The sequence below is a fragment of the Hemitrygon akajei genome, chromosome 5 (assembly GCF_048418815.1).
Source record: "Hemitrygon akajei chromosome 5, sHemAka1.3, whole genome shotgun sequence".
Taxonomy (NCBI): Eukaryota; Metazoa; Chordata; class Chondrichthyes; order Myliobatiformes; family Dasyatidae; genus Hemitrygon; species Hemitrygon akajei.
In genome coordinates, this window is record NC_133128.1 from 68456575 (window position 1) to 68473395 (window position 16821).

The 16821-nt window shown below is 43.5% G+C and overlaps 1 protein-coding gene across 1 annotated transcript in view; it reads right to left on the bottom strand.

Annotated features, from left to right (window-relative positions):
- The window catches only part of LOC140727211 (cilia- and flagella-associated protein 47-like), a 596979-nt gene that overhangs the window by 393488 nt on the left and 186670 nt on the right, over positions 1-16821 (bottom strand). The window contains exons 24-25 of the mRNA XM_073044476.1: positions 12840-13046; positions 1345-1445 (exon numbers count right to left, since the gene is read on the bottom strand). Coding sequence (XP_072900577.1) covers positions 1345-1445; positions 12840-13046 — 308 coding nt within the window. The remainder of the gene's footprint in view (positions 1-1344; positions 1446-12839; positions 13047-16821) is intronic.

Consider the following 16821-nt stretch of genomic DNA (forward strand, 5'->3'; position numbering starts at 1 on the left):
CTAACAATTTATTTTTCAGGATTTCCCAAATGAAACCTTTAAAGTTTAATTTACAGATAATAACAATAAAACTTTAACACGTTTAATATGATTAAAAGGAGTACCGGTAATTAAATTTAGGATGCCTGTGCTTTATTTTATCCATTTTGAAACAAGTGCCCATTCCTGAAACTTTGCCTCCTATATTCTATCACGGTAGCATAGCAGTTAGGATAACACTATTACAGGTCAGGGCATTCTGGAGTTCAGAGTTCAATTCTAGTGCTGTTCTGTAAGAAGTTGCTGTACATCTTCCTCATGGAATGTGAGGGTTTTCCTCATGCTCCAGTTTCTTCCTACAGTCAGAAGACATACTGGGTAGGTTAACTGGTCATTGTAAGTTGTTCCATGATCAAGTTATGGTTAATTGGGGTTGTGGGGTTGCTGAGGCAATGTGGCTCAAAAGGCCGGAAGGGCCTATTCCACACTGTATCACTAAATAAAATCCACAAATGTTGCCGGACTTGATATTGTATGTTTCCCATACTAGTATTCTTGATTTTTTTTCACTTTGGTCCAGTTGATAGTGTATTTTCAAACTTTTAGAAATTTTAACATAGGTATGGTGTTGGAATGAAGTTCATCTCCAACTACAACTACCATTCAATACAGATTGAGTAGGAAGGGACAGTGATGAAAATTAAGTTGAAAAATTAGCTAAGTGATAAGCAGACAGTAAGGGAAGGGATTAAAAGCAGACAACATAGAGAGAGCTGTTTATAGTGGCTAGAGCACATCAGCAACAAAGAAATGGGTGTGAATGAGTGAATATTTAGAAAAGCATACAACAGAAAGCACATATGGAATACAATGAGTTGTCCTATCTTCTAGCAGTGGATCAGGAAATTTAAGCCTCCTTCTGAAAACACTGCTTCACTGTGTGGGGTCCAATATTCACAAATATCAAAGAAGCAAAAAATTCTATTTTATATCAATGCAAGTGACTTCATGTATAAACACACTGCTGAAGAATCTGGAACATTATTTTAGAAATGTGTTTTCACTATTGTAACTGCAATAGGGTTTTATGAAAATTCATTTGACATGTGATAAGAAATAAATATTTTATATGCTTTGTGTTTGATTTAGTGAACCAGTCAGATGAGTATAAAATCCAAGAAAATACAATGTGCATGGCAAAAATTTTTGGCAACAGATGTAGATCAATTTAGTATCACCTTTCGAAGGCTCATTTTTACCCTTCAAGATTATGCAAATTTAAAGGAAAATAATCACAATCCAATGATATTATGTCTATTTAACTCTTAAAATATATAATTTAAATATATCTTCAGATATACCTACCAGTTTTGAGGACAATTTGTTGGTCTGCATGGTGAAGAGCGAGGTATCTATACAGAGTCAACAGACAATTATCCGCAGATGCAGAGACTGAAAGCTTGACCCTATATAGAAATAAAGGTAAAATATATTACACCATTGCACAATAAATGAAATTTAACGAAGCAGAATTCTATTTTGCTCAAACGTCCTGAATATAGGTTCAAGTACTTTTCCAACAAGCCTTATGGAATCTGGAAGTTTTCCCCCCCAAAAGGCTGTGTATAAACCATCATACAACTGTTCAACAACTTGACATTCACAGGCATCATCTGTGATCTGTCTTGAAGGTGGATATCAGAACATTCTTCAAGAGGGTAAACTTTTTCAAGGCATTGGACCCTGATGGTGTATCTGGCATGTTACTGAAAACTTGTGCCAACCTACCGGCCAGAGTGTGTAAGAACATCTTCAAACTCTCAAACCCTGCTCATTATATTTTGCAGCAGTTAATCTATACTTAAGCAGTTTGATAATCTATACTTAAAAGGTCATGAAGCCAGTTCCTTGGAATGTAAAATCATAAAAATACTCAATGAGTCAAGGAATTCAATAGAGAAACCTACAGAAGAAAATTAATAAGCATTTCTGTCATACTGGCATGCCTGTTGGAAAAGAGGTTTGAAATGTTGAGGAGCCTGAAATAGTTAAGCACAAACAGAGGTTTTGTAAAGTGCTTGAAGGTATATTTAATGGGGTGCGCAATTCATTTTAATATATGAGGCGTGACCATCCATCAATGTTTGAGGCCAATTAGCTCACCTTCCACTGCAGCAAACAAAGTCATATATCAATGTGAAAACAGATTGAAGAGATCCATCCCAAAGACAACTTTTGTCAGGGTAAAAGCATTTACCTTATTACTATTGCAACATTACTTGAGCCTTTCCTCAACCTGTCAGTTACCCATTCCAAATTGAAACTATTTTTGACAAAAAGATATAGTCAAAAGATAGGCCTTCTAAACCTATAACTTCATGAGGTCATCCTGAAAGAAAGTCTGCACTTTCTCGAAATCACTGGTAAGCACTGAGAAAGTCATTAGAACAAGGAAAGGCTTTCAGAGTTCAGGAAATAATGGAATGCGCTTGAATGATGTTATTTGTCATGGTTTATCTAAAAATTTCACATTGAATGTTCATTGATATCAATTCTGTTGTGTCATTGAGAGCAGGACAATATGATGGTTAACAACAGAGGGAAAGTAAGGTAGAGCTTCTTCAATTGGGACATGAATTCATCATCAAAATTCATCAAGAATGCTTGCCATGCCATTCCATGCCCACATTTTGGCAAGTCCGATCACTTGGCTGTACTTCTACTCCTAGCATATAGGCAGTGACTGAGGACTGCAGCACCAGCGGTGAGGATCAAGAAGCTATGGTCAAGGGAGGCAGAAGTAAACTTACAGGACTGCTTTGAATTGGTGGACTGGACTATATTCAGATATTTATCATTAGATCTAAATTAATATGCCACAGTTGTCACAAACTTCATAAAGATCTGCATAGGTGAGTGTGTGCCTTCAAGTACATACCAGAAATACCCAACCAGAAGTAAAGATTATTCAGACAATTTGCAGTCTGCTGAGGGCTAGATCAGTGGCATTCAATACTGGTGAGCCAGAACCCTACAAGAAATCCAGGTACAACATACAGAAGGCTGTCGTGAAACTCAAAATACAATTTCATTGGAAGTTAGTAACGTAGCCAGATGCAGAACACTGAGGCAATTTGCATGCCATTATTTCCTATATGGTAAACATAACTATATAAGTGGCAATGTTGCTTCACTCCCCACAAGCTTTGACTGGCAGAATAAAATTATACTATGTGGCGGCTCACCCACGCGGCAAGCGAACTGGCTCCAGCAGTTGCGGGCGAGTCTACAGCCAGCAGCAGCCGAGAGGGCTCTGAGAGCAGGGCAGACCTCGGCCCGGAAGTCAACATCACTTCCGCCCCGCAAAGAGCAGTGGATGCTGGGAGCCGGCACTTATGCGCGCGCGGATTGAAACAGTAAACAGTTAACCAGACCCCGCTCGATTCAGTGTGTTGCTTTCACTTGTTGTGTATCAGCGCGACTACATTGGTAACCCCGACGGTCCAACAGCATTTGGACCCAGCATGAATGACTCGGCTCTGCAGAATGCAGTTTCCCTTAAACTGCCAACCTTCTGGACCACTCAGCCCCTGGTCTGGTTCGAGCAAGCAGAGGCCCAGTTCCAGGTCAGGTAAATTGTCTCAGACGCCACCAGGTATTACTACGTGGTGGGCGCTCTCGACCAGGAGACAGTGGGCCGCGTTATCGACTTTCTGCATCAGCCGCCGGCAACAGACAGGTACGAAGCACTCAAGGCCCTGTTAATCCACACATTTGGCCTCTCCCACCGTGAACGGGCCACGCGATTACTGCATATGGATGGCCTGGGCAACCACACGCGATCAGCCCTAATGAGCAACATACTAGCACTGGCAGACGGCCATAAGCCTTGCCTCCTTTTTGAACAGATCTTCTTGGAGCAAATGCCTGAAGACATCCGCCTCCTGCTAGCAGATGAAGACCAGAGACCTGCGCAGGGTGGCTGCCCGCACGGACGTGCTTTGGCACGCCAAACAAAATGGCGGAACCACCATCGGAATTAGTGCTGTGGCACGGCTGAAAGCTCAGCCCTCCCACACCCCAGCAGTGGAACACGTAACACCCACACCAGGGGACGGCACCACTTCTGAGTCTTGGTGTCTTTATCATCAAAGATGGGGTTCCGGGGCCCGCCGCTGCCGACCGCCATGCTCATTCCAGGGAAATGCCAGGACCAGCCGTCACTGATGGCTGCGGCGGCTGGTCACCGTGATAGCTTGCTCTACGTTTGGGACAAGCACTCCGGGCGTAGATTCCTGGTGGACACGGGGGTGGAACTCAGTGTCCTACCCCCCTCGAGCAATGATACCTGAACTAGAAGAACAGGACCGGAACTTACGGCAGCCAACAGCAGCACCATCTGCACCTACGGCGCAAGAACCATCCCCTTGCAGTTCGGTTCCAGCCGCTTTACATGGACATTTACGCTGGCCACAGTATCACAGCCATTGCTGGGTGCAGACTTCCTCCACGCGCACTGCCTGCTCGTGGATTTGAAGGGACGACGATTGGTCGATGCGAAGATGTTCCAGACTTTCTCCCTCGGTGAGGCCAGGTTACCGGCCTCGCACCTGGACTCCATCACGTATTCCGACATCAAGTTCACCAGAGTGTTATCGGAGTTCCCATCTATCATCACACCGCAGTTTTTCTCAACAGACCCCAAGCACAGTATGATGCACCACATCCCCACACAGGGACCTCCCCTCCATGCCCAGGCCCGCAGGCTACCACCCGACAGCTCAGCCTTGCAAAAGAGGAATTCAAGAAGATGGAGGAGATGGGGATTGTGCGGCGTTCCGACAGCCCATGGGCCTCCCCACTCCATATGCTGCCCAAGTCCGCGGGAGGGTGAAGACCGTGCAGCGACTATAGGAGACTGAACGATACCACCACGTCCGATCGCTATCCGGTACTGCACATCCAGGTCTTTACTGCCAACCTGCACGGGGCGTACATCTTTTCGATGATTGACCTGGTCCAAGAGTATCATCAGATCTCAGTCCACCCAGACGATGTACCCAAGACAGCCCTCATTACCCCCTGATGCACCATCAATAACTCTCGGAGACATGAGGCGAGATATCGGCTTTTATTGGCTGGAAGAAAGAACAAGCAGCAATTGACCACCACACTGCATCCTGGAGACTGAGACCGGGGCGGAGTCCCCAATCGCCTTTATACTGGGGTCCGTGAGAGGAGCCACAGGAGCAGTCAGCAGGGGGGCGTGTCCAGACAGGTATATGTAGTTCACCACACCCCCTTTGGCCTGTTCGAGTTCCTCAGGATGCCATTTGGGCTCAAAAACGTGGCGCAGACGTTCCAGCACCTGATGGACGCAGTAGGGCAAGAGCTGGACTTTCTGTTCATCTACCTGGATGACATATTTATTGCCAGCCGCTCCCGCCAGGAATATTTAGCACATTTACGCCTGCTCTGCTGCCGCCTAAGTGACTATGGCCTGGCTATCAACCCCGCGGTCCTAACTAAACTTCGGGAGCGGCTTGGAACACTTGCCCCAGTCCCGACGTTCCATCACGGAATAGCACCCACTTTTGTGCCCAAGGACCTACAACAGAACAAGTATGTTTTCGTTTGCCGAGGCGCACACAGACCACCCCTACAGCGACCATACAAAGGACCCTACAAGGTGGAGCGCCATAATGGGATGACCTGCATTCTCAACATCGGTGGTCGTGAAGAGACTTTTACGATTCACTGTCTCAAACCAGCGCGTCTAGACCTTGAACGCCCGGTTGTGGTGCCACCCCCATGACAACAAGGCCGGCCACCTAAAAGAACTGACAATGTGCAGGCTGTGGACTCTGCACCTCCTAGCGCCGGTTCTGGGGGGGGGGGTCATGTGGCGGCTCGCCCACGCAGCAAGCGAACTGGCTCCAGCAGTCGCGGGCGAGTCCACAGCCAGCAGCAGCCGAGAGGGCTCTGAGTGCAGGGCAGAGCTCAGCCTGGAAGCCGAGCTGATTGAGACAGTAAACAGTTCAACCAGACCCTGCTCGACTCAGTGTGTTGCTTTCACTCATTGCGTATCAGCACGACTACAACTATTACAATCCCCACAGCATCTGGTTATTCTATGATATCTGTCTTGGAGGCCAACATCAGAACATCTTCAAGAGGGTGAACCCTCGCAAGACATCAGGCATCACCCTGATGGTACCTGGTAGGTCTCTGAAAACCTGTTTCAACCAACTTACCTGAGTGTTCAAGGACATCTTTAATCTCTCACTGCTGCAATTGGAAATTCCCACCTGCTTCAAAAGGACAACAATCATATCAGTGCCTAAGGTGAGCTGCCTCAGTACTATCATCTGGTAGCACTTACATCCACTGTGATGAAGTGCTTTGAGAGATTGGTCATGGCTAGAATTAACTCCTGCCTGACCCACTGCAATTTGTTTACTGCCACAACAAGTCTACCACAGACATAATTTTACTGACTCTCCACTCAGCCTTGGAGATGCTAGACAACAGCAATAAATACATTAGGCTGCTGTTTATTGATTACAACTTGGTATTTAACACCATCATCCCTCACTACTAATTTAAAAACTTCAAAACCTGGCCTTTATACCACCCTCTGCAGCTGGATCCTTGACTTCCTCATCGGATTGCTGACAATCATCACAGACACACTTCAAGGATGTGTGATTAGACCACTGCTCTACTCTCTCTACACTCATTACTGTGTGGTTACTCACAGCTCAAAGGCCATTCACAAATTTGCTGATGACACCACTGTATTTGGCAGAAGTTCACATGAGGGTGCGTACAGGAGTGAGACAGTCAGCTCGTAGAGTGGTTTTGCAACAACAGACTTGCACTCAGACTCAAAAATACAACAGGGTACTAAAATTTGGGAAATGCAGTGCATGGTGCCTACATCAGTAAAGCAAAATTGAAGTTCTTAGTCAGTTTACACTTACCAGCATGTGACAATATTGTTCTGGTCCTATCAGATGGTGAAAACTGAGCCAATATGATTGTAATTTTGTACAGGGCTTGGCAGACTGTCACAAATATTGAGACCAATTCTGCTATATTTTGGAATGGTCCAGTCAGCAGAATGATATGATTAGCATTATCAAGTTTTGGATGAAATCATGTCTTTCATTACCTTTTTTAATCCATGTCTATAAGATTTACACAGAAGAGCCTGCTTTGTCACTCAGTAGTCACTGTTTGTTTGATATAACTTTAAAATGGAGGGTCAAACTGACTACTTCAAAAGATCTAATTAATGAATGTACAATAACATTTTCCTAATAGAGTCTTCTTACAGGAATTTAATTATCTCGTGCAGTGCTTCTCACTGAATATTATTGCTCCCTTCACACATTAATTATTTTACCACTTCTCTCATTTTCCCTCTCATATTGTCTTCCTTGGTGAATGATAACCAAAACATTCATGTCTAAGAACAACAGGATTTAAATTAAACCTTGACATCACACAACTTTTCCACCTCCTTCACTACTCCAGCAGGACTTTTATAAATTATTGAGTCTCTTATTCACTGTATACAGCTTATTTACAGCTATATAGGACCCTGATCATACCCCACTTGGAGTATTGTGCTCAGTTCTGGTCACCTCACTACAGGAAGGATGTGGAAAAAAGGGTGCAGATGAGATTTACAAGGATGTTGCCTGGATTGGGAAGCATGCCTTATGAGAATAGGTTGAGTGAACTTGGCCTTTTTTCCTTGGAGCGACAGAGGATGAGAGGTGACCTGATAGAGGTGTATAAGATAATGAGAGAGAATGATCGCGTGGACAGTCAGAGGCTTTTTCCCAGGGCTGAAATGGCTAATACGAGAGGGCACAGATTTAAGGTGCTTGGAAGTAGGTACGGAGGAGATGTCAGGGGTAAGTTTTTTATGCAGAGAGTGGTGAGTGCGTGGAATGGGCTGCCAGTATCAATGGCGGAGGTGGATACAATAGGGTCTTTTAAGAGACTCCTGGACTGGTACACAGAGCTTAGAAAAATAGAGGGCTATGGGTAAGCTTAGGTAATTTCTAAAGTAAGTACATGTTCGGCATAGCATTGTGGGCCAAAGGGCCTGTATTGTGCTGTAGATTTTCTATGTTTCTATGTTTGTAACATTAACCTCTACCAAACCTACCTAACCTCTTGATAATCAGAAATTCCTTCAAAAAACACAATAAGGCATCCTTCCAACTGTTAAAAACTTGACTGATAATAAGATTTAAACAGGTAGCATTAATTGTAACATTGAGGTTCTTCTTAACACCACTGCCATCGTTAGTATTTCATATTGAATGGCATCACAATTTCCCTCTTCTGTGTATTTATGGCACTAACAGTGTCAACATACAAGATCTCTTTCCAAAATTATCTTTATTGTGATCTTTATGGATTCTATGATTACCTAAAAATGGATTTGGATTATGCTCTTCACTTATAACTGTTCTTATACAACATGAAGGCAAGCTCTTTGGCCCACCACATCTATGCTGACTATTGAGTACTAACTTTAACTACACTTGTATTGACACCACTTTATTCCAACCTTATTACTCAGAACTCCCTCAATTATATTACTTACTAAACTCTAGGGGTAATTTATAATAGCTATTTAACACCCCAACACACAGCATGGGAGAAAATTATACATATGGACGAAATCCAAGTGCTCACAGGAAGAATATGCAAACTCTACACACAGAGCACCAGAAGTCAGAATTTGGCAAAGATCCCTGGAGCTGTGAGACAGCAGCTCTTCCAACTGCATCATGGGCTATCTTTTCTTTCAGCTTTTACACTTAACACTCAATGCAGTTGAGTAAGGGCAGACTGTTCTCCTGACTCCACATAAATGACAGCTGTGCAAAAAACTGACAGAGACACCTAAACTGCTTAAATAAAAAACAATTCAGCTATTTAGTCCAGAAAAGTATGTAACATAGAAACATAGAAAACTTACAGCACAATACAGGCCCTTCAGCCCACAATACCATGCTGAACATGTACTTACTTTAAAAATTACCTAGGGTTACCCATAGCCCTCTATTTTTCTAAACTCCGTGTATCTATCCAGGAGTCTCTTAAAAGACCCTATCTAAACTGCCTCCACCACCATTGCCAGCAGCCCATTCCATGCACTCACGACTCTGCGTAAAAAACTACCCCTGACATCTCCTCTGCACCTACTTCCAAGCACCTTAAAACTGTGCCCTCCCATGTTAGTCATTTCAGCCAAGGGAAAAAAGCCTCTGACTATCACATGATCGATACCTCTCATCATCTTATACACCTCTATCAGGTCACCTCCCATCCTCCGCCGCTTCAAGAAGAAAAAGCAAGTTCACTCAACCTATTCTCATAAGGCATGCCCCCCAATCCAGGTAATATCTTTGTAAATCTCCTCTGCACCCTTTCTATAGATTCCACAACCTTCCTATAGTGAGGTGACCAGAACTAAGTGCAGTACTCCAAGTGGGGTCTAACCAGGGTCCTATAAAGCTGTAACATTACCTCTCAGCTCTTAAACTCAATCCCGTGGTTGATGAAGGCCAATGTACCATATGCCTTTTTAACCAGAGAGTCAACCTGCGCAGCAGCTTTGGGTGTCCTATGGACTCGGATCCCAAGATCCCTCTGATCCTCCACACTACCAAGAGTCTCACCATTAATACTAGATTTCTGCCATCATATTTGACCTACCAAAATGAACCACCTCACACTTATCTAGGTTGAACTCCATATGCTACTTCTCAGCCCAGTTTTGCATCCTATCAATGTCCCACTGTAACCTCTAACAGCCCTCCACACTATCCACAGCACTCCCAACCTTTGTGTCATCAGCAAATTTACTAACCTATCCCTCCACTTCTTCATCCAGGTCATTTATAAAACTCACAAAGAGAAGGGGTCCCAGAACAGATCGCTGAGGCACACCACTGGGCATCGACCTCCATACAGAACATGACCTGTCTACAACCACTCTTTGCCTTCTGTGAGCAAGCCAATTTTGAATCCATAAAGCAAGGTCCCCTTGGATCACATGCCTCCTTACTTTCTCAATAAGTCATGCATGGGGTACCTTATCAAGCGCCTTGCTGAAATCCATATACACTACATCTACTACTCTACCTTCATCAATGTGTTCAGTCACATCCTCAAAAAATTCAATCAGGCTCATAAGGCACAACCTGCCTTTGGCAAAACCATGCTGACTATTTTTATTCATATTATGCCTCTCCAAATGTTCATAAATCCTGCCTCTCAGGATCTTTTCCATCAACTTACCAACCACTGAAGTAAGGCTCACTGGTCTATAATTTCCTGGGCTATCTCTACTCCCTTTTTTGAATAAGGGAACAACATCTTCAACCCTCCAATCCTCCGGAACCTCTCCCGTCCCCATCGATGATGCAAAGATCATTGCCAGAGCCTCAGCATTCTCTTTCCACGCCTCCCACAGTAGTCTGGGGTACATCTCAGCTGGTCCCGGAGACTTATCCAACTTGATGCTTTCCAAAAGCTCCAGTGCATCCTCTTTCTTAATGTCTATATGCTCAAGCTTTTCAATCCGCCTTAAATCATCCCTACAATCGCCAAGATTCTTTTCAATACTGAAGCAAAGTATTCATTCAGTATCTCTACTATCTCCTCCGGTTCCATACACACTTTTCCACTTTTATACTTGATTGGTCCTCTTCTCTCACATCTTATCCTCTTGCTTTTCACATATTTATAGGAGGCCTTGGGGCTTTCCTTAATCCTGCTCACCAAGGCCTTCTCATGGCTCTCCTAATTTCATTCATAAGCTCCTTCCTGCTAGCCTTATAATCTTCAAGATCTCTATCATTACCTAGTTTTTTGAACCCTTTGTAAGCTTTTCTTTTCTTCTTGACTAGATTTATTACAGCCTTTGTACACCACGGTTCCTGCACCCTACCATCGTTTCCCTATCTCATTGGAATGTACCTATGTAGAACGACACACAAATATCCCCTGGACATTTGCCACATTTCTGCCGTATATTTCCCTGAAAACATCTGTTCCCAATTTATGCTTCCAAATTCCTGTCTGATAGCCTCATATTTCCCCTTACTCTGATTAAACGCTTTCCTAACTTTTCTATTCCTATCCCTCTCCAATGCTATGGTAAAGAAGATAGAACTATGATCACTATCTTCAAAATGCTCTCCTACTGAGAGACCTGACATCTGACAAGATTCATTTCCCAATACCAGATCAAGTACAGCCTCTCCTCTTGTTGGCGTATCTATATATTGTGTCAGGAAACCTTCCTGAACACAATTAACAAACTCCACCCCATCTAAACCCCTTGCTCTATGGAGATGCCAATCGATATTTGGGAAATTAAAATCTCTCTCCATGACAACCCCATGATTATTACACCTTACCAGAATCAGTCTCCCTATCTGCTCCTCGATGTCCCTGTTACTATTGGGTGGTCTATAAAAAAACACCCAGTAGCGTTATTCACCCCTTCCTGTTTCTAACTTCCTCCCACAGAGACTCAGTTTGACAATCCCTCCATGACTTCCTCCTGTTCTTCAGCCATGACTCTATCTTTGATCAGCAGAGCCATGCCCCCAACCTCTTTTGCCTCCATCCCTGTCCTTTCTGAAACATCTAACGCCTGGCACTCTAAGTAACCATTCCTGCCCCTGAGCCATCCAAGTCTCTGTAATGGCCACAACATCATAGCTCCTAGTACTGATCCACACTCTAAGCTCATCTGCTTTGTTCAAGATGCCTCTTGCATTAAAATAGACACATCTCAAACCATCTGTCTGAGGGTATACCTTCTCTATCACCTGCCTATCCTCCCTCTTGCACTATCTTCAAGCTTTCTCTACTTGTAATCCAACAGCCCCTTCCGTCCTCTCTTCAGTTCGGTTCCTACCCCCCAGCAATTCTAGCTTAAACTCTCCGCAATAGCCTTAGCAAACCTCCCTGCCAGGATATTGGTCCCCCTCGGATTTCAGTGCAACCGTCCTTTTTGTACAGGTCACACTTGCCCCAAAAGAGGTCCCAATGATTCAGAAATCTGAATCCCTGCCCCCTGCTCCAATCCCTCAGCCTTGCATTTATCCTCCACCTCACACTATTCCTGTCGCATGGCACAGACAGTAATCCCAAGGTTTCTACTTCTGACGTCCTGCTTCTTAACTTCCTTCCTAACTCCCTGCAGTCTGTTTTCAGGACCTACTCCCCTTTCCTACCTATGTTGTTGATACCAATATGTACCACAACTTCTGGCTGTTCACCTTCCCATTTCATGATATCGAGGACATGATCAGAAACATCCCAGATCCTGGCACCTGGGAGGCAAACTACCTTCTGTGTTTTTTTCTTGCATCCACAGAATCACCTGTCCAATCCCCTAACTATTGAGTCCCCTGTCACTGCTGCCTTCTTCCTTTCCCTACCCTTCTGAGCCATAGGGCCAGAATCTATGCAGAGAGGCAGCCACTGTTGCTTCCTTCAGATAGGTCCCCCCTCCCCAACAGTAATCAAACAGGTGTACTTATTGTTAAGGAGAACAGCCACGGGGGTACTCTATAGTATCTGACTCTTGGCCTTCCCTCTCCTGACTGTTACATACTTATCTGTCTCTCAAGGCCCTGATGTGGCTACTTGCCTATAGCTCTTCTCTATCAACTCCTCACTTTCCCTGACCAGGCACCTAAGTGCTACTCATATTTCAGTATTTGGAACCACATTTTGTCAAGTTGTCATCTTATTTGCATACTAAGATCTTATTCTCTAAGAAAATCTTATGATATCCACGATGACTATTTTACCTTTCCTTTTCCTGATCCATGAAAATAACATCCATATTTATCGAAATTGGGACGAATGAAGAAAAGGTGATGCAGCATGTTATGCTTTTCTTTGTTCCATTTTCATACAGCAAAGTTGAACCTTCAGGGAACTCACAAGATATGGGCTTTAACCAGTTCCCATCTTCAGTTTCCACTTCTGGAATTTCAGCTTGGATCTTGCAGTCACTGAAAACAAATTAAGAGTTTAATTTTCCAACACATAGCTGTTACAGTCAAGAAATTTTCCCTTCTGTTTTCCACGTAATTCATAATGTCTCAAACACTTCTAAATGAGTTACTTAATCAGATTTGTTAAAAGTAAATTGAAATATAGTTTCACAACTATCATGGACAAATTGATTAATAGCTACAATGCTATGTGTGTTTATCTGAACAGAGGTAGAAATTTGATTGTGCTGAAAATGAAGCATTAGACGGTTGATGCATGAGAAATCCTTGAAAGTCCCCATGTTCTTCACACAAGAAATTTCTGCAGGATCCTAATGTAATAAGTTCTGCACTTAAACATAACATACAAGGAGTGATTGATAAGTTTGTGGCCTAAGGTAGAAGGAGTCAATTTTAGACAACCTATCACATTTATTTTTCAACGTAGTCCCCTCCTACATTTACACACTTAGTCCAGCAGTCATGGAGCATATACATCTTGGACCTCCAGAAAGTGTCCATAGCTTGGGTGATTGTTGTTCATGGCCTAAGGTAGAAGGAGATGACTTATACAGCTCTCATTACATGCACATGCAGTTCAACTATTTGAGTGATAATGCAGAAAGTTTGAAGTTAATAACTCATCTCCTTCTACATAGGCCACAAACTTATCAATCACCCCTAATGAGTTATCAACTGATAAATTATTTACTGCACATTAACTTTCAGACTCACATAACAATAATGTTTCTGAAAATTCATAGAAACCCAACATGCTCATACATTGAAATTTTCTAGAACATTTCATGCTATACACACACCTTCACTTATCCATCAATCCTCAAATGCAAATGGTCCAAAAACATTTACACATGGAATTTCTCCAGCACATCTCACATCATTAGTTATCAAATCATGTCAAGCCAGAGGGATAAACATCAGCTTGGGTGTCATTGACCAGAAAGTGAGATTGTCTATCACTGCTACTTCAGAGCACCCAGATGAGGACTACAATAGAACAGCTTGTGGACGTGCACTGATGTGCATGCACAGTGAGATGGTTGGGGCAATTTTAGATTTTCTGAAAAGCCTGAAAGAGATAGGAAGATGAAGGAATGTAGGAATCTAGCTCCAATCTTGCACATAGTTTTGCCAAGTCTATTGACACCACATTCTTAGCGTAGGTATGATACCCAGCTGCATTTCAATACAAATGGATTTCATTATACTTCAATTGCTGATTGCAAACTTAGCTTCCACTGTAGCACAGATGAACCCATGATGACTTCTCTCATACAGCCTACCATCATCACAATATAAATTAAAAGGGTGTCATAGAACCCCAGTGATTTCAAGCAGAATGCCAATAATGTTGATACCCTATCTGGTAGAGTGAAACGTAATGGTATATAAATGTGCTATCCTTTATTACAGCAATAATATATATTCCCCTACAGCTGGTGATGGCATTTGAAGTTAGTCTGGATTGCTGCAATTATTGAGCACATGCAGTTAAATTCAGGCCATTTACACCAGAACTGATTACAGTAGCCCTTCATGGGTGTTTTGTAATCTCCTCCACAGTAATTTTACAACCATCCTGCAAGATAGGACAAAGCATTTGATGTTACGAAATGCTGCAGTTAATGACAGGAATCTTGAAAATTGGATTTGTCCAGAGCTGCAGAGCTGACACCATCACCCCCCCCCCCCCAACCCCCGGGAACAGAGGTAGAGGCATCTGCTACAGATAAGAGAGAGAGAGAGAGACGGGTGATTTATGTATTATGCCTTCTTCACTGATTACTTACCCTTTGCTACAAGAACACTTCTTTGCTCGTTAACATTCTTGCTGAGACAGCAGGGAGTGGACTAGTTTGATGGACATGGACATGTGGAGTTGATGGATGGCTGATACCCCGTCAGTGGGGATAAAAGACGGATCTGGGGAGACACCCTCAGACACACCAGTAGACACTGAAAGAGTGTTGTGCACCCACAGGAAGGTGGGGGCCTGGAGAATCGGTTCAGGAGAAACAGTCTGGAGCACGGTGGATGAAGGCAGACCGGTGGGGACTTATGTGTGTGTCCGCCCTTGCCTGGGTGACGAGTCCATCACTGAAAAACGGTCTAGCCTGGAACGGAAGGGTCATAACCAATGACCCCAACGGTACAATGGAACAAGAAGACGACAGAAGATTTGCCTGCTGCAGCTGCTCATCTCTTGCTCGCTCTCTCTCTCTCTCTCTCTCTCCCCAACATTGCAACACAACAACAACTACCTCAGCACGAACTGAACTGAACTCTATATTCTCTTATGACAATTCATTTACCCCTAGACTTGGATAGAGCTTGTTTTTTACTGTTGATTCTGATTCCTACACCTCTGTTTTTATTATTACTAACCTGTTTTATATGTATATTTGCATTTTTGATACTGTATTGCTTAGTTTACTAATAAACACCTTTAGTTACAGTACCACCAGACGCCAATGTATCATTCCATTTCTGCTGGTCTGATAACCCAGTTACGGGGTACGTAACAGATTCAACAGTGGCTGGATGGGAGATGCCAGAGAGTAGTGGTGGATCACTGTTGGTCAGATTGGAGCCCGGTGACTAGTGGTGTGCCTCAAGGATCTCTACTGGGTCCAATGCTGTTTGTCATATACATTAATGATCTGGATGATGGGGTGGTAAATTGGATTAGTAAGTATGCAGATGATACTAAGGTTGGTGGCGTTGTGGATAATTAAGTAGGTTTTCAAAGTTTGCAGAGAGATTTAGGCCAGTTAGAAGAGTGGGCTGAGCGATGGCAGATGGAGTTTAATGCTGATAAGTGTGAGCTGCTACATTTTGGTAGGAATAACCCAAATAGGACATACATGGTAAATGGTAGAGCATTAAAGAATGCAGTAGGACAGAGTGATCTAGGAATAATGGTGCATAGTTCCTTGAAGGTGGAATCTCATGTGGATAGGGTGGTGAAGAAAGCTTTTGGTATGTTGGCCTTTATAAATCAGAGCACTGAGCATAGGAGTTGGGATGTAATGTTAAAATTGTACAAAGCCGGACTTCCGGTAAGATGGCAACTGCTTAGCTGCTCCGAACTTTTGTTCCATTACTGTCGCTACCTTTGCACTAAATGTCTCCATTTTATAAAGCTTAGTTAGGAATTATTTCGGTATCTCTTACTTGCCTGTGAATATATCTAACCTACAATGTCTAGCAAGAGTTCTAAATCCGGGAGAAAAGAAACTACGACCTCGTCGGACGTGACGATGGAGGCGCTTGAAAATCTCCGAGACGAAATCTTAAAGGAAATTAAAACCGCTTTCAAACAGTTAGAAGAGAAACTGGATCGGATCAACGATAAAGTGGACAAACATGCTGAACACTTATCTCGCATTGATTCGACTTCTGAAGCTTTAGAAAGTCGGGTTCGATACTTGGAGACTCTCTGTTCCAGCTTAGAGGAAAAATCTAATAAACTTCTTTCCAAAATGGTGGATCTCAAAAATCGCAGCAAACGCTGCAACATCAGAATTCTGGGATTACCAGAGGCAACTGAGAAGGGGTCAACCGTGAAGTTTTTCGCCGAGTTTCTCTGTGAGATATTCGGGAAAGATCTGCTTCCGAAGCCGCCCGAGCTCGAACGGGCACACAGAGTTTACGTTCCCGTCGGAATTCTGGGCTCCCGCCCGCGACCAGTAATCTTGTGTTTCCATCAATACCAGGTAAAACACAGTCTCATTGTGGAGGCACGTCGTAGAGGCTCTTTTTCTTTCCAGGA